The 27881-nt window shown below is 41.7% G+C and overlaps 1 protein-coding gene across 7 annotated transcripts in view; it reads right to left on the bottom strand.

Moving 5' to 3' along the window:
- Window positions 1-27881, bottom strand: part of SLC24A2 (solute carrier family 24 (sodium/potassium/calcium exchanger), member 2) — a 226149-nt gene that overhangs the window by 126925 nt on the left and 71343 nt on the right. For 4 of the 7 annotated variants that reach the window (XM_006764930.2, XM_006764933.2, XM_006764931.2 and 1 more), the window contains exon 3: window positions 17595-17708. The exons of the other annotated variants lie outside the window; for them this stretch is intronic. In XM_006764930.2, coding sequence (XP_006764993.1) covers window positions 17595-17708 — 114 coding nt within the window. The remainder of the gene's footprint in view (window positions 1-17594; window positions 17709-27881) is intronic. 7 annotated transcript variants of the gene reach the window in all.

Raw genomic sequence — 27881 nt, forward strand, 5'->3', positions numbered from 1 at the left:
GAAGAACAGTCTGATGAGTGATTATAGCTAACATTTCCAGAGGACTCTGTTGTACCATAAGCTTGACCGGTGGTTGTGGATCAGCCCTGATAATCTGCCTTTCCCCTCATCCTCCCATTCCATGGGACACAGGCTTGGAGATGATGATGAGGGAGCAGCCTGTAGCTATGACAGGGAGCAGAGAGCAAAGCTAACTGGCCAAATGGGAATTGAAACTGTGACCTTGGCCTCATTAAAGTAGTCAGCTATGTCCTTAAATAGACCAGTTTTTTTTTACAGACAGCCAAGCCATCTGCAGACAAAACAAAACATGGCATGTATACACACACAAATAAAAACATAAAAACAAGAAACAAAGACTTACAACTAAAATAGAATTTAATTCACAGTGTTTGTTCTTTTTTAAAACAAATTTGTCTTCTATTTTTTTCTGGTGCCAGTATTAATAGCCAATCCAGGTTGCAAGATTGAAATGCTTCTGAAATGGAGAACTCTACACTGTAACTTACATTTGAAGAGACCTCTTAGCTAAGTGGTCAACTTGCATTGATAAGATGTCTACATGACTCAAAGATAAATTATGTGCTGTTTTTAAAAAAATTGAAATCTAAAAAATAAGCACCTTTATAGAATGAAGCTCAGATCTGGACCAACAGTACAGCACAGATCTGAAGTCTTGATTATCTCATTTGCTTTTACAATACGGTACGAAATAAACTTTCTTAGTAACACTACGACTCTCCAACTAGTAGCAATGTCAGCAATAATAGTATCTAATAATAATAATGCCAATATTTACAATAGTACTTACTATATGTACCTTACATATATTGCCTAGTTTAATTCTTGCAACAACCCAGTGGCCCACACCAAGACACATCATAATTAAAATGCCAAGGGTTAAAGACAAAGAGATAATCTTAAAAGTAGCAAGAGAAAAGCAGTTAATTACCTACATGGAGTACCCATATGACTGTCAGTTGATTTCTCAGCAGAAACTTGCAGGACAGAAGGGAGTGGCAAGAAATATTCCAAGTGATGAATAATAGCAAGGACCTACAACTAAGATTACTCTACCCAGCAATGCTATCATTTAGAATTAAAGGTCAGATAAAGAGGTTCACAGACAAGAAAAAGCTAAAGCAGTTCATCACTACCAAAACAGTATTACATGAAATGAACAAGAAATCTAATGAACAAAATACACCGATGAATAAAATAGAACCAGAGGCATGGAAACATGGAGCAGAATGATGAATCTCAGAGGGAAGAGGGGAAGAGGGTGTGAAGAGATTAGCCAAAGAATTTATACTAGTATGCATATATTCATTCCCTATGGCCACAGACAATAGGGTGGTGAAGGCCTGGGGCAGGGTGGGAACCAGGTGGAAGGGGGCAATGGGTGGAAAAAGGGGGACATCTGTAATACTCTCAAAAAAAGACTAAAATAAATTTTTAAATAAATAAATTCCCAACAAACCAAAGTTCTGGACCAGATGGTTTCACAGGTGATTTTTACCAAACATTGAAAGAAAAACTAACACCGATCTTTCTTAAACTATTCCAAAAACCCCAAGAAGAGGAAAGACTCCCAAACTCATTTTATGAGGCCTGCATTACCAGAATTCCAAAACCTGACAGACATACTGCAAAGAATGAAAATTATAGGACAATATCCCTAATGAACATAAATGCTTAAATCCTCAACAGCATATTAGCAAACCGGACACAGCAATACATTAAAAAAGTCATATACCATGATCAAGAGGGATTTATTTTGGGGAAGCAAGGTTGGTACAATATTTGCAAATCAATTAATGTGAAACACCATGTAAACAAAATGAAGACTAAAAAGCACATGATCATATCAATAGAAGCAGAAAAGGCATTTGATAAAATATAGCAACCATTGCGTAAATATAGCTAATATACTTCAATATAATAAAGGCCATATATGACAAACCCATCGCCAACATCATAATCAATGGACAAAAACTACAAGTGTTTCCCTTAAGACCAGGAACAAGACAGGGATGTCCGCTTTCACCACTGTTATTCAACACAGTACTGGAAGTTCTACCCACAGCAATCAGATAAGAAGGAGAAATAAAAGGTATCCAAATTGGAAAGGAGGAAGTAAAACTGTCATTATTTGCAGATGACATGATACTGTATATAGAGAACCCTTAGATTCCACCAAAAAACTACTAGAACAGATAAATGAATTCAGTAAAGTATCATAATCCAAAAAATACTAGGAATAAATTTAACCAAGGATGTAAAATACCTGTAGTTGGACAATTATAAGACAGCAAAGAAATTTAAAAATATACAAATAAGTGAAAGCATATACCATTTTCATGGATAAAGAAGAATTAAATCATTAAAATGCTCATACTACCCAAAGCAATTTATACATTCAACACAATCCCTAACAAGACCAATGCTGTATTTAACAGAAAAAATATTCCAAAAATTTATGTAGAACCACAAAAGATTGCAACCACCAGAAGCTGACCTTCCTAAGAGCTAACAGGAAAAGAGGAAAATGTCTTCTGAGACATCTGTAGAAGTGGACAAAATATTTTAAAATATGTTCAAAAAATGGAAAGGTTAAATTGTATCTAATGTACTCTGCTTCGCAAGCCAGGGAGTGTGTAATGAGTGTTCCTTAGAAAGATTTCCATCAGAAATGGCACTTGAAGTGAACAGGTTTCAGTTATCTGGAAAACACAATTGTTCATAACTCTTGTTCAGTGATTGTGGCTGGATAAAACCGAGGGCGTCACACATCTGTAACATGGCCTCAAATCACTGCATTAATTAGTGAAGGATTTTCTTCACTACAGACTTACAGAGTTTCCCAGTGATACTAATTCCAGTCATAGAAACTTCTTCTAAGAAGCACAGTAAAGACTCGCCAAAGGCTGATGGCAAGTGGGTCTCAACTTCCTTGGCAATTACAGTTGGCAGGTGGAGTGGCCTGGAGTGCTGTGCTGAGAACAATTTGAGTTCCTTCACACCTGGCTGGGCTCATTGGGAGAGGCTGGGCTCACTGGGTCTGTGCAGTGATGTCTTCTGTGGACATGGGAGGGGGACACAGTGGCTTGGAAACCACATTTTTAACAGTGAATCTGAAGGAGCTATAGTTGATTATGAAAAAAGATCACGGTGGCCGCAAGTTCTATCTGCACCTGCAGGGCCTGAATCACTTTCTCCCGCTGGATTTCGGAAGCTGGGTCTGTAATTATGACAAGTGGGCTCTTTCAGAATCGTGTGTGCAAGGCCTCACACTGTCAGCGTCAATGCTATGAACTGGATTGTGTTTCTCTCTGAAACTGGGGAATGGATCATTTCCATAGAGAGAGCTCCCATTTAAGTCAAATTGCCATGTAAGCTGCCACAATGAACAGAATACAGTCTTTGCGGTTACCAAGACTACAACCAATATAAAAAAGGGAAATAGAAAAAGTAAAAACTTATACCTGGGAAGTCTAAATTGTTCTGTTGACCTTACACTGGTCTAATTTTATCCCTTATTTGCACCTCCCACGACCTGTCCTATTTATTTTGGCCTTCAGAACCCTAGGACGAGCTCTTGTTTTTGGTCAGTCTGAAAATCTTTATTGTGGCGCCTCACTTTCTATCTCAAGTCTCTTTTTTTTCCATTCAACTCTCTTCTTACCACTTGATTCCAAATACCCTCTCTAAAATCCTTTTCCTATCTTCCATCCTCATGTATTGATAAACCTTCAGTCTTTTCCCAGACTCTCACTTTTCCTGTTTGGAAGAGTCCCATATTTTCTTCCCACCTTCAGAGCCCTCAGAGCAGAGTCACAAAGCTCCTATGTTCCTCCTTCTTATCACTGCATTTTCTTTCCACCTCCTTTGCCTCTTCAAATCTGATTTGTAGCTGGGGTCTCTTTGCACTTCCCACCCTCTTCTCCTCCCCCTTCTTTGTAACTGTGGTGGTTGAAATGCCTCCATTTCTCTTTGTTCACCTGCTCCCTCCCCTCAACTTCTTTGGGTGCACTCCACTAGAACTTGTCACCCACCAGGTGAAACCGAGTCCCTTCCCTAGTGTCCAACATCCACCCTCTCCCACCTCCTCAGGGATTGGCATCTCCCCAACACTGTCATACACATGACTCCTATACTGCTCATATTTATCAGGTTCATAAGGTAGATGCATGGAATTTGGGTCATTTGAATATAACCAGAACTCATAATAAAACAATTGCTAACATTTGAGATTACTATGTACTGGGCACCAAGCTAGCAAGCCTGTAAGGTAGGCACTATTATTCCTAATTTACAGAGAGGTAAATTGAGGCTTGGAGAAGTTAACAGGCTATGCTAATTGCCCTTCCAATATCTAGTCTTCACCCAGCTCCATGCTGTAGGAGGCCAACCTTTAGGGAATGCATCAGGGGGCTTCCTGTTGGAATCAAACAACGTGAGGTACCAGCAGCAGATCCAGGAGATCAGAGGTTGAGATGAGACAGACAGAGGTCAGAATGTTTATTTCCCCTGCTCCCTCCCTGTCTGGCTGTCCACTGCCAGTGGCTGCAATTCTCTCCCTAAGGCCTCAACTCCTATCAGGTAGTCCTTTTCTAAAGCCACGGGTATCAGAGAGTTCCAGGGTCCTTCTGTCCCTTGTACCTTAAGACAAGAGATGGACCCAGGGGCTTCCTTGAATCTTACTGTTTCCTTGAATCTTAATAGTGTTCCTCCCCAAAAGATATGCTGCAATTCTAACCCCCAGGACCTCGGAATGTGATTTTATTTGGAAGCAGGGTTATTGTGAGTGTAACTGGTTAAGTAGTAGGGTGGCCCCTAATCTAATATGACTGGTGTTCTTATAAGAAGGAGGCCATGTTAAGACAGATAGGCAGGGAGAATGAAGGCAGAGATTTGATTTACGCAGCTGCAAGCAAAAGGACAACAGAGCTTGCTGTCCACCACCAGAAGCTAGGAAGAGGCAGGGAAGAATTCCTTAGGTTTCATAGGGAACATGGCCCTGCTGACACCTTGATTTCAGACTTTCAGGCTCCAAAACTATAGGACAATAGGCTTCTGTTGTTTTAAGCCATTCAGTTTGTGGTATTATGTTCTGGCATGGAAACAGACACTTCATTAAATTCTCAATTACTTATTTTGGGTGTAAGACATGTTTTCTGCTGGGTCCCCGACTTTCCTAAGGTAAAATATAGTGCCTATATTATCTCCCTTTATGCCATGTGGTCTGAACACAGTATTGCAGACTGCTTTCAGTGTTGATGGCATGGCTGATTTTTGGCTATTAGACTAGCTGGGTCTGTGTTAAGTGGCTGAGCTATATGATGAAGAGTAAACTGATTTCCTGAAGAGGCACAAATAGACCCAGGATGGGACAAGTGGAAGCTAGTGTCCATAGGGGTTCAGGATTTTCAAATATGCTCGTTACTTCTCACAAACACCATCAGAGGACAGCCAGGCAGAGGCTCAGGTCCTGGCCTTCATTACTATCAAAGCCTAAAGCTCCAGGACACCATCTCCAATTTTAAGGTGAACAGGCAGAGGGACTTGTGAGGGGGACCTAGTCCCTTTTAAATGCAAATAGGCTGGCAACTCTGCAAGCTGCAATTCTTCCAGATGAAAAAAAAAAGAAACAAAAAGCAAACAGATGAAAGGTATAGATCTGAAAGTTTTCCTTTGTCACAGCGGATCTCTCTGATTGTTCTACCCTCCGAACCATCTCAGACCCTCTGTCTTCATGCATCCTAGTTCCAGGCCCAGGGAAGCAGGTGGAGGAAGCTGCTGTCTGAGTAATTACTGCTCTGCCATTTCTTAAGGATGCCTCTATTTTTAGTAGAAGTGACTCATTCATATAAGCAGGTACACTGGGGGGTGGGGGTGGGAGGAGAATGTTCTTAGTGATGACTTAACCCTTACATCTCGGTGTGTTTATATTTATCCTCCTGCCTGCATCGATCCTTCTCTTGATGATCAAGCGAATTTTGCTTTGGGGCACCAATGAAAACACATCAATGCTCCCTTGAAATAATTTAAAATGTTCTCCACCCAGAAGTGAGAGAGTCCTAAAAAAATCTCTCCAGCCAGGAGTGGCAGCAAGAAAAGGGGAAGCAGCTCCAAGTCTTCCTGAGGAGCACAGGTGAGGGAGCTGCTAAGAGGTGGAAAGAAAGGCGAAAAGCATTCTCGTTCAGAATGAGTCATACTTTACGATGGAGCAGCAGGGAAACCACTGCGTTAGGAACTGGAATATTTGGAAACCTTGGGTTCAGAGTACTTCATCTGAAAAAAAACCCGTCCTGATTCCTCTTATACAAGGAAAGCTTATACTAGGAACCCCTGCACAGCCAACACCACCATCAAGATAATAAGCCCTGGGCACTGGGCACTTTACAGAGGGCTCATGTAGTCCTCATGACACTCTGTGAGACAGGTTTTGTTACTACCCCATTTTACAGGTAAGGGAGTTAAGGCTTAGGGAGGTTTTGCATTTTCCTAAAGGGGAACATACTGCGAAATGGCGACCCCCGGGTGTGGAACTCAGGTCTAAGCAGAGACATGCAGTAATTCTGGCCCCAGGGAGGTGGCTAGTACACGAGAGCCCATCAGCTAACGATCCTGCTCAAGAACATTTTGGCAGAACTTTGCATATGGGATCAATGGCCTTCCTCTGCCATGAGAAACTCCATCTATGTGATTCCATGGGTTTGCTAGGCAACAGACAGGGTAAAAATCTTGCCATTATGAGCACTTTGGTTTAATTTCTCCTCATTTAATACAACAAAGTAACTTATCCATGGCACATATTTTCATATCCATGTATTTATTATTCAACTGATATTCCCCCTAATGACCAGTCCTACCACATCGCCTCTTGTAGTGTATGGATCCCTAAATACCATAGAGATTTCTGTATAAGCTACAGATAAAGTACTCAACACAGGATCAAGGCAGGATCTTGTTTTATCATCCTTCGGATCATTAAGGAAAAGCTAGCAATTGTCAAATCATCATGTCCAGGGATATAGTTTTTCTAAGTACTTTAAATACAAGAATAAAAAAATACCATGTTGGATCAATTCAGCTGAGTATTTCTTGTCACTGAAGGCCCTATCTAGTTGTCTCACAGGACACCATCAGGAGAGATTAGAGCCTTTCTTAATTATCCTAAGAGCCTCATGTAGGGATCTGTCACCTGTGCCTTCACCCATATCTTCCTTGAACACATTTCTATTTATAGCTCCAAGAAGTCATTAGGCTGAGAAAGTTCAAATAAAAGGCATGACAAGAATAATCAACTTTTTCATTTTTTTCAACATTTTAATCACGAGATAGCATTTTAATGTTCTCTAGGGCAATCCTGGACTGCAAAACCACCCACAATGGAAAATCAGGGAACCTCTTTTTGTAATTTTCCATGATTACTGACAGTGATGGACACCTCTTCCTTTTATTACCCATATGAAGCCTACCAACACCTCTGAGTTAGACAACATGTCATTTTATTGAAATACCATTGTTTTTCACCTGCTCCATCCAGACAGTCTATTCATTATTCCCTAAATGCACCTTGCACATTGCACCGTGGTGCCTGCACACTCATCGTTCTCCTGGAAAATCCTTCTCTTTCCTGATGTGCATCTGAGCCCTGCTCATTCCCCACAGCAGAGCTATAACTCCATGTCCTTCTGTCGCCCCACACCAAGACCTTCTAATCTCAAGACCAGCGCTTCCAACAGAAATATAATGTGAGCCACACATGTAATTGCAAATTTTCTAGTCGCCATATTAAAAAAGTAACAAGAACAGGCATGATGACTATACTTAATCCTGTATCAAACACTAGAAATATGCCAAGAGAGTAGAATTCAGGTGCACTCATCGCACTAGAAAAAGGTTAACTATGAGATATGTTAATTAGCTGATTGTAGCAATCATTTCGCGATGCATACATACATCAAATCATCAAGTTGTACATACTCAATATATATATAATTTTTATCAGAAGATATATAAATAAAATATAACCAGAAAAACAAAGTAACAAGAAACAGATAAAATAAGTTTTAATCATATATTTTACCTAACCCAATAAATCCACATTAGTATTAATTGAGCATATAATTGATATAAAATTAGTAATGAGATATGAGCAATTTACATTTTTTTGTATCAAGTCTTCAAAAATGAGAGTATATTTTATACTTACAGCAGCACATCTCACTTGGACTAGCCACATTTCCAGGGCTCAGTGCAGCACTAGGCTGTATGATTCCTGAGGACAAGCTTAGGGACTGGCTCGAGGTAGGAATCAAAGGCTTGTTGTTGAAGTTCTCTCTCCTTGAGTCACACACTCATGTCTGTTCTGTTTGGTTTGAATGGTCTCTAGAACTAGTGTTAGTCACCTCTCCTCCACCAGCCCCTCAGCTCATCACAAGCACTCAGCAAAGACCAGGGGCTACACTTTGATTCTCCCACAGAGCACCCTGAGCTACCGGCAGTCCCTCAGCCTGGAATTCCATTCCATGTCTCGTCCTGATACATGCTTACTTCTGCCGAATGTTCCTTCCACTTCTCCTTTAAAAAGTAACAACTGTTCTCAAAAAGCACCCGTCTCCTGCCACTTCTCAATTAAATTTAATGCCTATTTTCTGAACACCTTTTATCAGGATTTATGTTGCATTCTCACAATTAATTTGCTCATTGGTCTCAGTCACTGCCCTATGAATTGTGTGTGTGTGTGTGTGTGTGTGTTCCATGTCTTACTGGTTTCACCCAGACCTATAAAAATCAATGCAGGAACTACATAATATGTGCTAAATAAAATGTCAATTTATCTTTATAATTTTGAAAGAAAACAGGCTTCTGACTTAGGATATACTCGGAATTTATCAGCTGCAAAGCAGGTCAATGGCTAAGTGTTCAATATATTGGCCCATACCCTGGGAAGGGAAAGGCGAATGGGAAGGACGGAATCCAACATTCACTGAGCACTTTTTACTTGCTTATGCCATCTCATTTAACCCTCATGACAACCCTGCAAGGGAAATAACATTACCCTCATTTCACAGAAAAATTAACAGAGGCTCAAAGAGGTCAAGAGACTTGTCCAAGGCCACATAGCTGGTGAGGGCCCGAGGAGAGATGTGAGTCCAGACCTGTCCCCAAAGCTGGTATTTGTGCTGGTGCTGCACTCACAACAAAGGTCTAGAGTAACAGCCTTCTGATGGCTTCACAAAGGCCTAGCACAGCTGTACTCTTTTTACAGATGGTGGAGGATAGCACAACACGCAGCCAGGCATCTCTTCTCTCTCCGTTCCCCACCAGGATAACCTGCCTCCTCCCCACCTTGTCAAACATAAAGGGTAGTAACAGGAGGTGCGTCCTGACCCAGCAACAGAATAGGCTGCCGGGGACACAGGGCTGGATCAGAAGAGCAGGGAAGGCCCTGGCTCCACATCCCACAGGCAGCCAGGCTGTCAGAGGGCAGGGTCAACTCCAGCTTTTGAGAGCAAAAAACAGCTTTCCTGTGCCCATCCTGCTTCTCCATTGAGTCTCATCTTCTCTCTTATTAAGCATTTCTGCCACCCTCTGTCCTGGAGTCTGCCTAGACTTCACCCAGTTGCACATACACGTCTGGCAGGCTGGTCGGTGCTGTCACAGGGAATCCCAGGGCTGCTGAGACCAACCTCAAGACACTAAAGCTGCTGGCAACACACCTGGCAGTGGGCAGAGCGCTGTGGTGTGGATCTGAATTTGCAAACAGGGGCAGATTTCCCCCCCAATCTCGTCTCTCCTTCTAATAAGCAGCCAGACAGCTAGAAGCAACAGACTGTCAGGGTTGCTCTTAGAAGCATCTGCCATCCTGGGCACTGTGGCTCCTCCCCTGGAAGGGTTGTGACCTAGTAGGGAGGTTGGATGGGTTTCCTCATTTGATTTCTCTGCGAACTTAGTCTGATTAGCATCCCTGGGTAAACCAACCTTTTGAGTTTGCAATTTGTTTTGTTGTATAAAAGTCCACGTTTCCTAGCATAAGGAGATTTAACATACAGAAGTCAGAATAAAAACATAAACTAGGGACTCTTATTTGCTCTATTTTACAAGGGATCTGATGCGGGGGTTCTTTAAATGGCATGTTTCCTTGGTACCTTAGAGATTAGTTTACAGGGAAATTTTAAAGGAAGAAGTCTGGAATCAACATAGCTGCCACTTACTGAGTGGTCTCTATGAGACAGGCACTGTGATAAGTACTTTACATGTGTTGTCTCAATGATCGTTCACACTAACCCCCCAAATTAGATATTGGTATTCCTGTTGTAAAAGTGAGAAATCCAAAGTTCAAAGAAGTGCAAAGTCAGGGGGCAAACCTGCTATTCTGGGCTGAATTGTGTCCCCACAAAAGGTACACTGAAGTACTAATCCCTGGTACCTGCGAACGTGACCTTATTTGGAATAGAGACTTTGCAGCTGTCATTGGGCGATGATGAAGTCATCCTGGATTAGGGTGTTCTTATAAGGAGAGAGATTGTGCTGTAGAGGACACACACACACAGAAGGCCAGATGGAGACAAAGGCAGGAGTTGGAGTGATGCCGCTATAAGCCAAGGAATCCAAGGGCTGCTGACATCCATCAGGAGGTAGGAAGAGGCAAGGAAGGATTCCTCCCCAGGGCCTATGGAGGGAGCATGGTCCTGCTGACACCTTGATTTCAGACCTCTAGGCTCCAGAATGTGAGCGAATAAAAGCTGTGGTTTTAGGCCACCCGGTTGTGGTACTATGTTATGGCAGCCCTAGAAAACCAACGCACCTGGGATTCAAACACCAAGTTCTCCGATTTAAAGATACACCATCTTCCTCCTAGAACATGGAGGCTGCCTGGTGTGTGGCTGTTGACACTGCAGGCTCTCACTCTTGCTGGTATCTGACCCGCCTGTGCTTGAGGAAAGCCAGTGCGAGGCAATGGCAGGGGAATGACGTAATCTGTCAAAACATGGCTGTGGGGAAAGGGGATTGGAGAGGCACAAGCACAGATGCAGGGGTTTTGTTTAGGAGTGCTGCTGCTGTCCAGGAGAAAGCGAGGTGGCTTGGATTCATGTGGAGGCGGTGGGGATGAGAAGAAATGAATGACTGCCAACCCACTGGATTTGGGATTAGCACGAGGGGATGTCATCTGTGAAGCCAGGTTTCTGTTGGTGTCATTGTGAGAAGAAGGAACCAGTCTACTGCAGCCTTGACAGACTCAGGTTGAAATGAACTGGTTGTAGAGTTCTCTTAAGGTCCTCAGGCAAAAGTAGGCATGAGCCTGATACGGAAACACACCAGCTATGAGATGCTGGGCAAACCATTTAACCGCACCGGGCTTCAGTTTCCTCATCTGTAAAATGTGAGGATAATGATAGGACTTATATGCATTCAATGGTAAGCAAATGACAAATGGTTAGTTTTTATTGAATATTTTATAATAGAATGCTTTCTCCCCAGAACCCTTCAATGGCACATCTTAAGAAGTCCCATTATTTCCAAATCAGGTAGAGGAAACCTTGTTTTGTTTCCTCAATTAAATGTTAAAAAAAAATGCGAGGAAACTGAGGTCTAGGGCAGTGGTTAAGGACCAGTGTAGATCCAAGTCTCAAAACAAATCATTTTTTAGCTGCGTTCATGGAACTATACAGGATACATCATTTTTAGTGCAGAGATTTAAAATTTTTGATTAAAAGGGGAATGTAGATGAATTAAAGCCCAGCAGTGTAGAGAGTATATATTTATTTCCAACAATTCATGGGAACAGCATGTACCAGTAATAAGCACTTTCTCTTCCCCACCAGATTTTTTCCCTCTAAAGGGCAAAGGAAACCATTCAGTTTTGTTCAATGCAGGACATTGCGTCCTTTCCCCGAGGTTACACCACGTGAGCCCTTTCATGGTTTCAGACAGTGAATGGCTCCTAAGTGGGGCTCTGTTCTTTGTCCAGGACACTTTATCTATTAGGGAGTACAGTGTGTCCACCATGACAGGTGCTATTTATGTGCACATTCTCGGAGCTACTCAAACAATAATTTCATTCTTTTCTTAGAATATATAAAATAAAACACTTTGTACAAATTAATAAAGATCAGGTACTTCTATACTTGTAGAATTGAGATCTGTTCTTTCAGCTAAGATACTAATAAATCTTTGTTCTTTTATTGTTAGATGCCTCTACTAGTGAGAAGTAACTCGATTTCCCTGCTATTTAAAAACAACCTAAATGAGTTATCGTGTAAAAAGAGAAACTAAATTTTGTTTAAAAAATGATTATTGATTTCAGAGAGGAAGGGAGAGTGAGGGAGAGATAGAAACATCAATGATGAGAGAGAATCATTGATTGGCTGCGTCCTGCTTGCCCCCTACTGGGGATCGAGCCCGCAACCCCGGGAAGGTGCCCTTGACCCTTTGGTCTGCAGGCTGACGCTCTATCCACTGAGCCAAACCAGCTAAAGCAAGAAACTAAAATCTTAAGAATCATAATGAAAGGAAGAAACTGCTAAGAACAAAACTAAGGACAGAGATTTTGCAAAAGCCATTCCTTATCCAACCTGTTTACTACCCTCTGTATTTTCCTCAAGTGTCTCAAAATAAAAGTATTCAAAACTGAATCTCACTGTGATTTATCCTTTCTACTCCCCCACCCAGACCCATTCTTTCCTCCACATTTCCTTTCTTGGTTAATCATTCCAGCATCCAGCAGAGGCTTGGAGTCAGGCCGAGAGCCTCATGCTCACTGCCCAGGTCTGAAAAGGCACCGAATCCTGGTGATTTCATCTCCCAGATCATTGCTTCACCTGTTTCCTCCTCCCCAACTCCAAGTTTACCTCTTAGACCAAGTGTTTTTGAACTTCCATAACAGCCTTATCTATAAAATAGAAATAAAAATGCCTTCCTCATAGGGTTGCTGGAAGCCTGAGATATGTTTGCAAGGTGCCTAGCCCATTGGGGACATGGCATCCTATATAATAAGAGAAGGGTATGCTAATTAGCCCAGACATGCTAATTAGTCACAACCAGATATGCTAATTAGTCATGACCAGTATGCAAATTGATCATCACTCCAACACAAATAAGAGAGGTATATGCTAATTAGCCATGACATGCTAATTAGTCACACCCAGTATGCAAAATGACCATCACTCCAACATACAAGATGGCTGCCCCTATGTGGCCACAAGATGGCTGCCACAAGATGGCCCACAGGGGAAGGCAGTTGGGGGCAATTAGGCCTGCAGGGGAGGGAAGTTGGGGGGGACCAGGCCTGCAGGGGAGGGCATTTGCAGAGGAACAAGCCTGCAGGGGAGGACAGTTAGGGGCAACCAGGCTGGCAAGGGAAGGCAGTTAGAGGTGACCAGGCTGGCAGGGGAGGGCAGTTAGGGGCAATCAGGCGAGCGTTTGGGAGGCAGCAGTCCTGGATTGTGAGAGGAATGTCCGACTGCAGTTTGGAGAGGGTGCAGGCTTGGCTGAAGGACACACACACACATCCCCGAGCATGAATTTCGTGCACCAGGCCTCTAGTGTCATAATAAATGGTGTCATTCTTATTACCACAGGATCCTACAAATGTGAGACCCTCCAGATCTATAAGGGCCATCCACCCCCACCTTTCCTCCCTGATCTCATCTGTTCTTGCTCATGTTTCTCCCGCTACGTTTCAGGGTCTTGACCTTGATCTTCCTCTCTAGAATGCTTTTTACCCCAGATAGCCAATGGATCTCAGTACCTGCTCTGTGCTGAGATACTGTGCATCTATAGCCCTCTCGCCTGCTAGCATACTATCTAATTTACTCATTTTATATTGTTTACTTTCTGAACTCCTGCTCTAGAAGGTAATCTCCAAGAAGGCAGGAATTATTATTGTTTGACCCAGGTGGAGTCTGGGATACAATGCAGAAAACCATCCATGGCCCAAAGGAGAAACTGGGTCTCACTGGAATTTTGGTATCTCCATTTTCCTTTGTCCCTGGTTCATACTGCTTAGCTAATAAAAGTTTTGGAGGCAAGACACTCTCTATGTAGCACAACCATTAAAAAAGGGGGTGGGTAATAATTGATCCCCCTGATATAACAATAGGATGTGCGGCTAGTATCTTTGTTCTCAGTTAGCACAAACATCACAAACACATATTGATGATCTACAGATTATTGAATGGGGAGATCATTTAGCTGTATTCTCCAGAGACTCATTCAGTCAACCTTCTACTGAGAAATAGTACATTATGCTTGCAGAATATTTCAGAGGGAATGACAAATATTAGTTTGCCAAAACAACTCCTTCATGCAACAGAAACAGGCCCTGATTGATGGGTTCTGCTAGGGTGATTTATCATCATTTCTCCTGCCCAATCCGCCAGCTTTATTGTGCTGTTGACATTTCTCATGCAGTTCTCTCTGGCGCACACTAATTGGAACTGGGACCTTAGACAGGGGCCTCTAAAGCTCATTATCCTGCATCATGGATGTGCTTTATGTGAGGTGAGATTCTAACTTTAACAATGCTGACTTGCAGTGATAAATATTTATCCCGAAATGTTTGTGGGCCCGGAGTAAGCTTCTCAGTGTCTAAAGCAGCACTCATGAAGTGTCATCCAGCGTTCTTCTCCGTACTGGTAACACACAAAATTTAGGTAGCCCTGTGCAAACACCTGGGCCATTCTGTAAACCCCAACGGGCCAGAATGAATTAAATTGTGAACGAATACTAGAAGGAAGAAAGATACCAGTTTCCTCAAATAGCAAACCTCTCTTTATAGCTGTTATCCTTCCTATAAGTTTTAACTAAAATGCCAAAGGGAAACACACTTTAATATCACACCCCACAAGTGGAACAGCTTCCCCTGTGAACAGAGGATGCAGAATACCTCGAAGGAAAGGCCCATTTCCATGTCACACCGGCACATTATCTGGTGTGACACGTCAGCAGCGCAGGGAGCAGGACGCACACAGCAGAAGCAAACACAAACGCACCTTAAGAATGAGCCTGGCATCGTTAATTGGGATCAAAGAGACTCATTTAGTTGATCTTAAAATATGTAACTGTTTAAACGAATTTGTACTTATTCTAAGCAGGTGGTGGAAGATATGAAAGGTTTTTGAAAACAGGGCCAAAAGGGAAACCACAGAAAAAGTAATGGCTTACATCCATTTTCCATTCTTTCTACTTTATATCTGTATTGATTGGCTGTACTGTCTTGGAGTGAGATGGATTAAAAAACAAAACCGAACCAAACCGAAAACAGCTGTTTCTAAAAAAAAAAAAAATGCAGATGAGCTAAGGTTGCAGTAAAGCAAGGAGCCCACAATGAACAGTCAGCTTCACAACCCTCTTTTTTAGTGTGAGGCTGATATGAAATTCTAGTGCAGGGCATTTGCCACCGGGAGGGGAGAAAATCACTTTAAAGAACAATACATTAACTACTGAATGTCCACTGTACGCCAGACACCATAGTAAGCCTGTGGTGAAAATACCGAGAGAAGAGTTTACAGGCTAGTGGGAAAGATGGATGGACATGAGCCATTACAAAACTGGAGAGTGAGGAACACAGGTGTCCATGCATAGAGTGCAACTGGAGCAAAGGGCGAGGAGTGATTGCCTCGGCTCCTGAGATTGAGACGGTTCCAGGGAGATGGCATGAATGCTGAGCTGTATTTGGAAGGGCACAGAGGAGCCGAGCCCACTGTTCTTTTGGAAATGGAAGGGTCCAGAGAAGGTGAAGGCTGCTTGGTCTGGTCACATGATGCCATTGTGATCAAGTGACCTGCATTACACATTCAGCAGCCGGTATCCTGCCTGGAAATTGTGCTCTAAATGTTTTGCTAAATCTGCAAGAAATGCTTTTTATTTTTTCATGAAAGATGTGGCCAACCAGAGTTCATTAATTAAACAATGCTTAGTTCATTTTCCCACTTTTACTAATTGGAGGCTTCCAATGAGAGCCTTTGAGTAGCAAGGACCACGGCACAGGGTGATGGAAATGTAGCTGAGAGCAAGCAGAACTGGAATTTATACAGACAGGGAAGCTTTCCTGAGGTTAAATGGGGGCATTTAGGAACATTTGGGGGGAGCACACTTAAGAAAGCTGTTTATGATCTGATGCCCAAGACACCAGGGCAATATGGGCTCCTCACACCTATGTGTTTTCTCCTGCTTCCTGGCAGTTCCTTCCTGTGTCTGACTACTCACCATCTCCCCGTGGAGGGTAGCCCTGAGGATTCTCTGGTTACAGAGAAAAGAAACTGTCTGGCTAATGTGAAGATGGAAATTCATTGGAAAGAAATGGGGGAACTCACTGGGTTAAGAGAAAATCAAGAATAATGTCTAGAAACAATCGGCATTGGTTCTTTGGGGTTCTGGGAAGCAGAAGCTGGTGGGCAGTCACCCTATGGGGCCAAATCAGATTCAAGGATTTTTCCTTCAGTTTCTGTGTCATTTACTCAAGTTTCCAAAGCCGAGGAGAGAGACTGAATCAACTGGGTGGTTTGCACTAAAACAGTGGTTCTCAACCTTCTGGCCCTTTAAATACAGTTCCTCATGTTGTGACCCCCGATCATAAAATTATTTTTGTTTCTACTTCATGACTGTAATTTTGCTACTGTTATGAATCGTAATGTAAATATCTGATATGCAGGATGGTCTTAGGAGACCCCTGTGAAAAGGTCGTTCGTCCCCCAAAGGGGTCGCGACCCACAGGTTGAGAATGGCTGCACTAAAAGAAACTGAGATCTGCCCCATGGAAGTTAGGATGCTGCACCAAAGGGAAGAGGAACTGCTCCCCAGTGGGGTCTCCCTCTGGAACCAGGGTGACATCCTTAGAGCAAACCTCCATTCGGGAAGTCCTGATGATGTCTTTTGGCCAAGATGATCAAAACCAGTTTCCGTGATGATCAGGGAGAGACAGCCCACATTTCCTCACACAGGAGTACAGGTAGCTGGGGGGAGCAGCACTTTGCAAACCCATACTGTTACTGCGCACATCAGCATTAAAAAAACAAGGAAGGTGAAACCCTGGGTCTATCTGACAGGTGGAGGCGACCATAAACATTTTGGATCTAGGGTGCTGCGATCCTTACAGACTTGTTGAACATGGGTCCTCCCGTTAGGAAAGCCAAATGGTTAGGGGAGCATGTAATAAGAAACCTGGAAGAAATCCATCTCTGAAGACATCAAGATGACAGCATTGCAGAGCTGGGTTCTACCCTGGTTCCACATTGACTCTCTCATGGTAGTCTGGGTGGTTTAACCATCTCACTCCGCTTTGAGTGTGGAATGAGTAAAATGGGATGGTACTTGCCCACCTGTACATAGATTTTACATAGATTTATAAGCCATTATGAAACTGTAGGGATTCATGTGGAAGGTGAAATCCATTAGGGTAGCCACATAAGGCCATGGCTTCTGACTTCCTCACACTGGTCACATTCTTCATTCTGAAACAACTGGTCCAAAGTGGCCCAGGCCACGTTTCCCAACTTACCTTGGAGCTTCCAAGGTTTCCATCTTCTGGCTCACTTCCTATTTGGGGTTCCCTTGACCTTTCACGTGACTTGAAGACTTACCGTATTCTCTGGCTTTGACTGCTGCTCTCTTCTTTGAGTCTGACTCTGGTCCCCACCAGTTGCTACTTTCAGCTGTCTTGCTGAACACCCCAGTTCCAGGACTGTTTTGGAGCCCTGTAATTTGAGTGACAAACGCTCTAGTCAGGAGCCCTGGCCTCAAGAGGACCTGGAAAATGATTAAAAAAGCCCACGCTCCTTAAATGTTAGCCCTGGCAGTGCGGTGGGGAGTCGTCTCTATGCCCCCACGTATGTCTTCCTGTGTTTATGCATAAACACTCGGTAGTTTCCAATAATTCTTTCTCTTTTTTTTCTATTTCATTAAACTGCCATGCAATATTTTTGTGCATTTTTGAAAAGCTCTGCAAAGACCGTTTTCAGTGATGGGTGAAATGATTTCTATAAATAACTTGCAAATCAATTTGTTCAGCTTGTAGAAATCTTAATGAAGAAAGGTGCTGTTAAATGTGCAAAATAAAAAATTCCACTTTAGTCTAGAGTATGGAACTAATACTCTATGAAAACAGCCTTGAATTTAGAGTGGGGAAAACCCAGGTGTGATCACCCAGGCTTTCTGGTTTACCACCTGTGTGGCTTCAGGCACATCATATAACTGCTCTAGGACCTAGTCTCTTTTACTGCATAACGAGGGAATCGTGTCCCCCTTTTGTTGTATTGTGGCAGAACCAAAGTGAGGGAACATACAAAAATGTTGCTGATAAGATGCTGGGTCCCTAAGGCAGGCCAATACATTTCTATTAAATCTGAACTTGAAAGATAATCTAAAAGTGATTGCAAATAGAATGGGGGGGGGAGAAAAAGGGAGGAGAGTTAAGGAAAGAAGGAAGGTAGGAGGAGAGGGTGGGAAGGAAGGAGGGTGGAGGGAGGGAGAGAAAATAAAGAGTGCCTTAGAAATCATATTTTTAAAACTCAAATGCTTCCTTTTTCTAACACTGTTTTCTGTATATGAGAAGCATCTAAAAAACAAAACTGACTTTTTAGGAGGAACAGAAAAGACAACTTTAGTGCTTATCAGTCTCTCAATGTACTGTTCTATTTTTGGCCTCTAAATGTACTTCACTGGGAGAACACCATGTTTTTAAACCTCTTCATATTGTAGATATAAAAAAGGTAAGAGTGAAGGCATTTAAAGGCAATGCTTTCATCTATTGATTACTTGTCCTTGGTTTTAGATAGGGCCACCAATGACTAGAAAGGAAATAATCACATTTGTAGTAAAATTGATTAATAAAAAATGAATAAGCTAATAAATAGTTATGGTTCACTTACTGTGGGTCAGATCCTGTGCCACAGGGTTTAATTCAAACATAGACAGACACATGGATAGATACATAGATGCTTACAATGAGAGAGCAATACTTTCATGAATGTCACCTCATTTACTTTCATAAATGCCCTAGGAGTTGATGGTATCTCCATTTTATACACAGAGACATAAACTGTAAGAGCTTATGTGGTTAGTGACCAGGCTAGAAGTCAAATGGCTGACAAGTATGTGTTTTTCAGATCTGATAACTGATGGGTAGAGCTTGAAAAATGAGAGGATTTGGTAATTGTAAAGTTTAGTCACTAATCAACATTCATTTAACAATGTTTTACTGCGCACCTTCTATGTGCTGGGCATTTTGCTAGGTGCTTGGGAGACTACATGAAGAATACAAAGTTCTACTTCATACAGCTTACAGACTAGTGGAGGCAAGAGACAATAAATATAGCAAGTATGATAGTGACATGTAATGGCAAGTGCTATGAAGAAAAATAAAGCCAATAGAATAATTAGAAGGATGAGAAGCAATTACTCCATTGAAGTCACAAAATCCATAAAGCATCTTTTCCCTTACATTTCAGAAAGGAAACCATGTCTTATCTTTTACTACTGGCATATTTTTTTTATTTATTGCTTAAAGTATTACAAAGGGTATTACATATGTGTCCATTCCCCCCCGCCCCCGGCCCTAGACAGTCCCCGCCTCCCCTATCCCCCAGTGTTTTATGTCCATTGGTTATGCTTATATGCATGTATACAAGTCCTTTGGTTGATCTCTTACACCCCTACTGGCATATTTTAACTATAGAGAAACTAAAACATGTAATTAAAAGAATAAAGAGAAGCCCTCACCAGTGTGGCTCGGTTAGACTACCTGTATTATTACTAACCTAATGTTTTTTAAAAGTGGATTCACTTTTCCTTCACTTAAACACCTCATTGATGGTACTAGGTAATAAATTTAGAGAAATCATGGGTTTAGTATACAAGTTATATACTTGTATATAGTATATACTTGTATATAGTATATACTTATATATTGTATATACTTATATATTGACTAATAGTATATGTCAAAGTCAGCATATAATCATTAAAAATGTTTGTTGTGACACCTAAAATCTTTTCAAGTGCCACAGTGGTATTTATACCACTCACTGCAAAATACCAGGATACAGAACAAGTACTGGACTTCAAGTCAAAAACCCCACATGTGAGGATAAAAGTTCCTCCCCTGAGAATTACCCAGGGAGCCTGTGCTTAGGGCTGTTTCCACGCCCCCTCCTGGGCCCCTCCCCTCTGCTCGGACCAAAGTCTTAGCTTGACACTCCAAAGGACCGTGGGTTTGCAGGCAAGTACTGGAATTAGGAAGCTGAATAAAACAGTCAACTGTGGGCCTGCTGTAAGAGATACGGGCACTATTATTACCTCCTGGCCCCAGAAAGGAATGAAAAAACGACCAAGGAGTTCACTGCATTTTCCCATCTCTAAAAGCAGTGGCTACCTTAGGACAAACTTAGGTCATCAATGAATGGTAATTATGTACACATAATTAAAAGTACAATTTTAAAATTCTTTCCAGGCTTCATGGAAAATCCTATTAATCAGAAACAAGTCACTTATCTCTAAAAAGTCGTAAAAGAGTTGAAACCTGAACCTTGAAAATAGACTTTGAAAGGCAGATTTCAAGAATGTTTTTTCCCATCTGAACGTTACAGACACTAACAATGGCCTACTAGATTTTCTTTGAGTCATGCTTGAAAAAGTCGGACTGTAATTTAATGCTATTTGATGGTAAACTACAATACTGCGTGAGGAGACTGAAGCCACCTTATTGACTTTTTTTATTCTTAATCCTCAAAGAGGATATGTTTTGATTGCTTTTTAGAGAGAGGAAGGGAGAGGAAAAGAGAAACATCAATATGAGAGAGAAACATCAATCAGTTGCCTCCTTTTCCCTCCCGAGCCAGAGATAAAACCTGAAATGTCAAAAGTATTATAATAGGTCCAATAAATTACATGCCATGTCCAGGTATTTTATACTAAATGCTGTGTAGGCTACATATTGGGGAAAATTATGAATTACTAAAGATGAGAAAACGAGTATACACTGAGTGGCCAGATTATTATGGCCGGCCAGATTATTATGACCACCCCATCAGTACTTCATTGACACTTCCAAAAATGCTGAATATTGAAAACTTCCTAAGCAAATACTCTCAAGGTTTTATTATTATTATTTGCATAACTAATTCACTTCTTTGTACTAATGGGGTGGTCATAATAATCTGGCAACACAGTATATTTTGGGCATTTAACAGTTGTAGTCCAAAATAGAAATGCTAAGAAATTTAAAAACATGTTTATCAATGTTTTAAGGTCTCATCAGTGAATTAAGTCCCTCAGATAAGCGGCTGTATCAAAGGCTTTTAAAATTGTAATAACTTCTGCAATTATATAACAAATGCCTTATTTCTTTGGCACTAATTTCTTCTAACTAGGCTAATCAGTTGGGAATTGAGAAAAGCATGAGAAGTCTGTCATTTTAATTACACAAGTAAATGATACACGAAAAGTTATGAAAGGATTTGTTTAATTTCCTTAAATTTTAGAAATACTGTAGATTGTATACCAAGTAGTGAAACTTTAAAAACATGCATATTTAGTAGATTGAAATAAACATGCTCATCTTTTAGGGAAAAAAAGGTCTTCAAAGAATACAATTTATGCTTTCCAGTTTTCATTGGCTTCACAAGTACTCACTACATTGTAAGGTTAAAAATATCATACCACTATATTGTATACCTGAAACTAATATAACTAATAAAATACTGTACAACAACTATACTTAAATTAAAAATTAAAATGAAAAAAAAATTAGCTTTGGAAGTGGGAACAATAACTCCATTCTTTTGATATGGTTACCAAGTTCATCTGAAAAATAAATTTGTAATCTAGTCACAGTTTCGTACTTCTTCTAAAAGGGAAAAATCTATCCTTCTTTATTAATAAACATGAAGGCCATGACCAATAATACAACAAAGCAAAGCATAGAGGAATAAAAATGTTTTAATATGGAAAATTTTTATCAAATTAAATTTACCTGGCTAGTTGTTTACATTTATTCTAGCAAGTGCGTCTAAGGCGAGGATGCTAACATAATGTTTGCAAAAATAAAACAGTAACCAAGAAGAGGACCTCTCGGGTGATCTCATCCAGCTCTAATTTTCCATTCACCCATACCCTGATCACTAATGATTTCCTTCCTTTCTTCATTCCTCATAGATAGTTCCTATGGGCCACACACTCTGCTAGACTCTGAGAATAGGCAGAGGAACAAAATGAAATGGGCTCCAACCACAGTCCATCAGCACGAAAAGTGGGAGGGAACTGTACGCCTGAGTCTCTAATACACATGGAATTGGCCACCTTCTGTGGGGCGGGAAAGGAGTCCGCCTCGGTGACATGTACCCACGCTCATAGAGACCTTTTGTATGGAAGCTGCAGCATTTAGTTCACTCAGCATGTCACAACACGTTTCCATTCACTTACAGTTGAAGACATGGAGGCACAGAGAGGTGACCTAACTTGTTGAAAGTCACAGAGCAAGTTAGAAATCTGAAATAAGAACCTGTTCTATTGCAATGGTTTAAGCAAATGTATCGAGAATCTGCCTGGTATTTGGCTCAGAGCCTGGGACTGGGAATAAGAAAGATGAATAACACTCCATTCCTGTCTGGAGGTGCTGACACTCTCATGCTGGCAAATGGCTTGATGTAGGAGTTTGGGGAGTTATTTTAATATTTGATCATCTTCTACCTCCTGCTGGGTCTCTGAGGACTGTGGTACTGTGTGTGGATCAGAACATCTGATCAAGTACACAGGGGGAAGCAAGTTCAACTTGGCTGTCATCTGTAAAATGCAAACTAAAAGACATTTTTTGCAGCTATCAATCTTGCAAAAGTTTTAAAATAACAACACTCCAGGTGGAGAAATTGGCCCTTTCATGTGCTGCTTTTGGGTATGTAAATTTTATGTTTAGATTCCCAAATTGCAGCATGATGAGTAATAGTTTACAACCAGGAATGATATCTATGTTCAACAGTAAGTGAATGTGTAACTAAGTTAAGGTTATGTTCATGTGATATTAGGTTATATAAGGCAGTTTTTAAAGATTACTTAATGACCTGGGGAACTATCATCATCAAATGCTAATGAGAAAACAGGATATTACTATAAACTATGGCCAGCATGATCCTACTTTTCTAAAAATATAATATACATATATGTCTCTATTACATGCATCAAAATAATACCTGTCATTATTTTGGGGGTGGTGATATTACAGGTGATTTTTATTTTCTTCTTTTCTGTGTTGTCCAAATGTTCTTTAAGCTGATTCCATTACTTGAATAATTAAGAAAAAACACAATGTCTTAGCTTTTTTCTGATGAGATTGAGTCTCTGAAATGAACTGCTTGCTACCAACTGGGTTCAGGCTCCATGACTCAGCCCTTGTGGTCTGGACACAACAGACTGGAAAGGCCACGAGACCGGAGCCTCATGATCAGACCTGCTTCACTGCTTACTGGCATTTTACCCATTAAATGTGCCTCACAGATGAAGTCTAGAGAGGGCATAAGAAAAATGCTTTGAAAAGCACTATATAAATGTAAGCTATGTCGTAATGAGATAAATAAGACAGACTACAGATGCTAGAATCAGATCGAGGCTCAAATCCCAAATGAACACTCCTTAATTTTATATCAATCAAATTATGTAACGTCTTTGAACCCCAGCCTCATCGATTACAAAGTGCAGATACTAACACCTTCTTCAGAGCATCAGTGGGAACCAAGCACCTGCGCAGTGCTCAGTGTAGGCTAGTTTCCTTCCTTTCTTAGGCTCTGCCCCGCCCTTACCTTGAAACAAGGATAAAAATACTCCAGCAGCAGCACTTCCTGTTTTCAGTTAAAAGCCTATTTATTTTTGATCTGTTTAAGATGTATAAACTCTTTTTTCCCCCATTTCTCTACCCTTTATGATTTGGACCCAGAGCTAGCACAAAGCATAACTTGGGAAAAATCAGTGTGAGGATTGTGGACAAATTTTAAGGGAATCATTTGAGCCCACAGTCTGCCATACAAAGGCTCGGAAGCTTTTGCACTTCCCACTAGGGCAGGGGGAGCAGGAAGGGGGGACGCGTCCTTGCCTTGGTGCATGGAAGTTATATCTGCTATTAGGTCTCCTTAGATTCTGGGTTCATCTAAATATATGTGTGACATTCCGCAAATGTGCAGAACTCAGTTTCTCAGGCTCCTGTCAATTGACAACCTCACATCTTCAATGTTTCCTTTAATTAACCTTCTCCATTTTCAAATCAATTTTCTCACTTCCTCATGGTGTTGCTGCTATTCTGAGGAATGCAGACCTAAGGGATCTATATTTCAAGGCCCCAAAGATTCATATGCCAAGCCTGGAACTCTGTAAACAATAGATACCTAAGCACATCTGCTCTCCCTCCTGCAGGCCCACATTTAACAGTGTAAGGATCAAGATGAAAGTATCAGGGGATCCAGCCTTGGGTGTTATTATTTTGACCTCTGGGCTCCCTTTTGTAAAGGTCTTTCCTTATGGAAGCATTGAAGATGTTTGAGAAAGGGAGAAACCCACTTCAGGCTCTCCCTGTTCCGGGAAGATTAATCTGTAAGGTTCTGGGAGGTTGATTGGCAGGGTTGGTCCAAAGGGGAGATGATAGTGGAGGCAGATCAGACAGGAAGAGCAGGTGAAGGGCACATTGTGGCAGGTTCTGTTGGTGCCCCGTCCATGTCCCTGAAGTCTTAGCTCTGGCTGACTTCTGACTGCTAGTGTGTATCTCCCTTCATCTGACAGCTGAAGAATTGACGGCCCACACCCAGCAGCCCTCAGCCAATGACTCATAGGCAATATATAAACACCCCGGCTCGCTTGCCCTTTGGGTGGAGGAACTCTTGAGTGTGCTTTATTCATTTCCTAATGCTGCTATAAAAAAAAGCTTAAAGGCTTAAAGCACATAAATTTATCTAACAGTTCCGGAAGTCAGGACTCCAAAATGGGTATAATCGAGGTGTTATTAGAGCTGTGTTATTTCTGGAGATTCTAGGGGAGAATCTATTTCCTTGCCTTTTCATCTCCTAGATGCTGCTCCCACTCCTTGGCTCTTAGCTCCTTCCTCCACCTTCAAAGTCAGCAGCTTAGCATCTTCAGATCTCTCTCTGACTCTGACCCTGCCGCCTCCCTCTTGAGATTACTTTGGGTACCATGGATAATCCAGGATATCTTCCCAACTCAAGACCCTTAATGTAGCCATATCTGTAAAGTCACCACATTTACCAACACATTCACAGGTTCTGTGGATTAGGACACGGCTCTTTTGGGGGGAGGGGTTGCCGTTATTTAGGCTACCACATGTGTGTTTTACACATTCTCCCAGAGTTCCAAGGAATGAGTTCTAGGCCACTATGGGAGGATGATAGCCATGGAGAGTCAAAGGGGACCTGTGTTTGAGGAGGTGATACTGAGTTCTGTTTCAGTAGAGGTGACATTAGGACAACAGAGTGACAATGTTAGTAAAGGAGTAGAATGTCTCCTATGAGACAAAGGCTTGGAGACAACATGGAAAAACGTTGTGCTTAGAACTTTTTTTTGATAATAACAATCTGTCAATGAAAGAAACAAGAGATCCAAAGGGCATATGCCATTATCTGAGGTAAGAGAATAACTTCCTCTCCAGAGGAGGACTGTAAACCCCAGAGGGGCCGGAAGTGTCTAAACATGAGCTCACACTTTCCCTTTCAGAAACGTTTTCCACCTTGTGGTACTTCTATACCCCCGGCAGGTACTGTTCTAAACACATTCTTTAAAAACACACGCACGAAATCCTTGTTGTAAGTATATAAGGGCTGTTATTCTTCCCATTTTATAACTGGGCCAAAGATCAGAGACATTAAGTAACTGCCCAAGATCCTATGGACAATGGTAGAATCAGGATTTGGAACTAAACTGGTTCAACTCCAGGGCCTTAGATTTTAATCACCTCATTCTCCTGCTTCGGTTTTGATTATAAAGAGAAGAGGAATTCTAGAAGTGATTTACAGAGGAGTGAGTACCCAGTAGCTAGCAACAGCAGCAAGCCACCACCTGAAGAGTAAAGGGAGAAATGAGGTTATAAGAGTCTAATAGGAGCTGTAGCCATGCAAGAGGGGCTGCTCACCAGGAGCTGTAGTGATGCCCAACCTCTCTCTCCTCCCATCCGCCTGCCTTCTGTCATGGGCCCAATTCTACTGGAAGCAAGAAGGCAAAGAGCCCTGGTTAGTCTACAACAGTGGTCCTCAACCTTCCTAATGCCGCGACCCTTTAATACAGTTCCTCATGTTGTAGTGACCCCCAACCATAAAATTATTTTCGTTGCTACTTCATAACTGTAATTTTGCTACTGTTATGAAGCATAATGTAAATATCTGATATGCAGGATGTATTTTCATTGTTACAAATTGAACACAGTTAAAGCATAGTGATTAATCACCAAAAAAAAAAATATGTAATTATATATGTGTTTTCCGATGGTCTTAGGCGACCCCTGTGAAAGGGTTGTTCGACCCCCAAAGGGGTCGCAACTCACAGGTTGAGAAAAGCTGGTCTACAAAGTTCAACATCCTCGGGGACAGAGAAGAGCAGAAAGTGTACTGAGTGTAGGGGAGAGATGCAAATGGAGAAAAAAAATACATTGTAAAAGACTCCATTCCATTCATTTTTATCAGGCTTTTAGTCCATAAGCAATTGTAATAATAATATTTAACAAGACTCAAACATGTAAATATGTTATGGCTTTTAAGGCGCCACTAAGATATTCTGTTCATTAAAAATTGAAATTCTTAAAAAAAAAAAGAAGTGAATTGGTCAGCATCCTTCTAATCAAAGACTCATTCCTCTTTGCTCTTTTAAAACCAAACACATCAGGCCTCATCTTAATCTCATCTAACTTAATTAAATGCCACTATTTAATTTAATATCACCTAATTTAATCCAGCTATTGCACAGTCCAAGTCTAGAAACACTGAATCAAACCATTTAATACCCAGATCAACAAGAAGATGTAGTGTTCCAGAAGTATGTCCTGGATGGGTATCAATGACAAAATTACAGGACGTGTACAGAGTGAGTATCTTTTGTTTTTCATTTTGGCAATAAATAACCCTATGATCTTAGTCGAATCATTAAGCTCTCTGTGACTGATTGTAAGTCTTTATCTACAGCAGAGGTGGGGAACCTATTTTCTGCCAAGGGTCATTTGGATATTTAAAACATCACTCATGGGCCATACAAAACTATCAACTTAAAAATTAGCCTGCTATATTTGGTCAAGCATTTAATTAACTCACCCCTAACACCTGGCAGGGCCAGACCCAATGATTTTGTAGGCCTTATATGGGCTGAGGGTCGGATGTTCCCACCCATGTAGAGCCTTCTGCCTTTACTTCTGAAATTTCAATATTTTCTTGTTTGGCCAAATCCACTTCAACACAAGAATCCTATTCCCCAACATGGAGCCCTGGTGAACGGACACGAGGGGAAGGGGAGGGAGGGGGGTCAGTCTGGGGCAGTGGAACGCCATGATGTGGCGAGTAAGCGTGGTTCCTGTGAGATAACCCACAGGTCACGCATTTCGCTCAAAAACTTAAAAAATGAGACTCTTCTCCTGAACACATTCCCTTTCTTCATTGCTGAGCAAAATCTCCTCCTGGGACTGTCCTTTCCCGACCGGACACCGGCCTCTCCCGTCCTCCTGCAGCTCAGCTTCTCGTCCTCTCGGGCAGCGCTGCCTCCAGCCACTCAGCTCCGATGCTGCTGCTGTGTGTTCACTGGACGTGCTGGTCACTCCCTTTAACTGCTCACACTCACCCCCCGCACCCCGAGTCCTCACCCGCTCTGGGTCCTGCGTGCTGTTCCCTGCACACACACTA

Source organism: Myotis davidii, unplaced genomic scaffold (genome assembly GCF_000327345.1).
Source record: "Myotis davidii unplaced genomic scaffold, ASM32734v1 scaffold197, whole genome shotgun sequence".
Lineage (NCBI taxonomy): Eukaryota > Metazoa > Chordata > Mammalia > Chiroptera > Vespertilionidae > Myotis > Myotis davidii.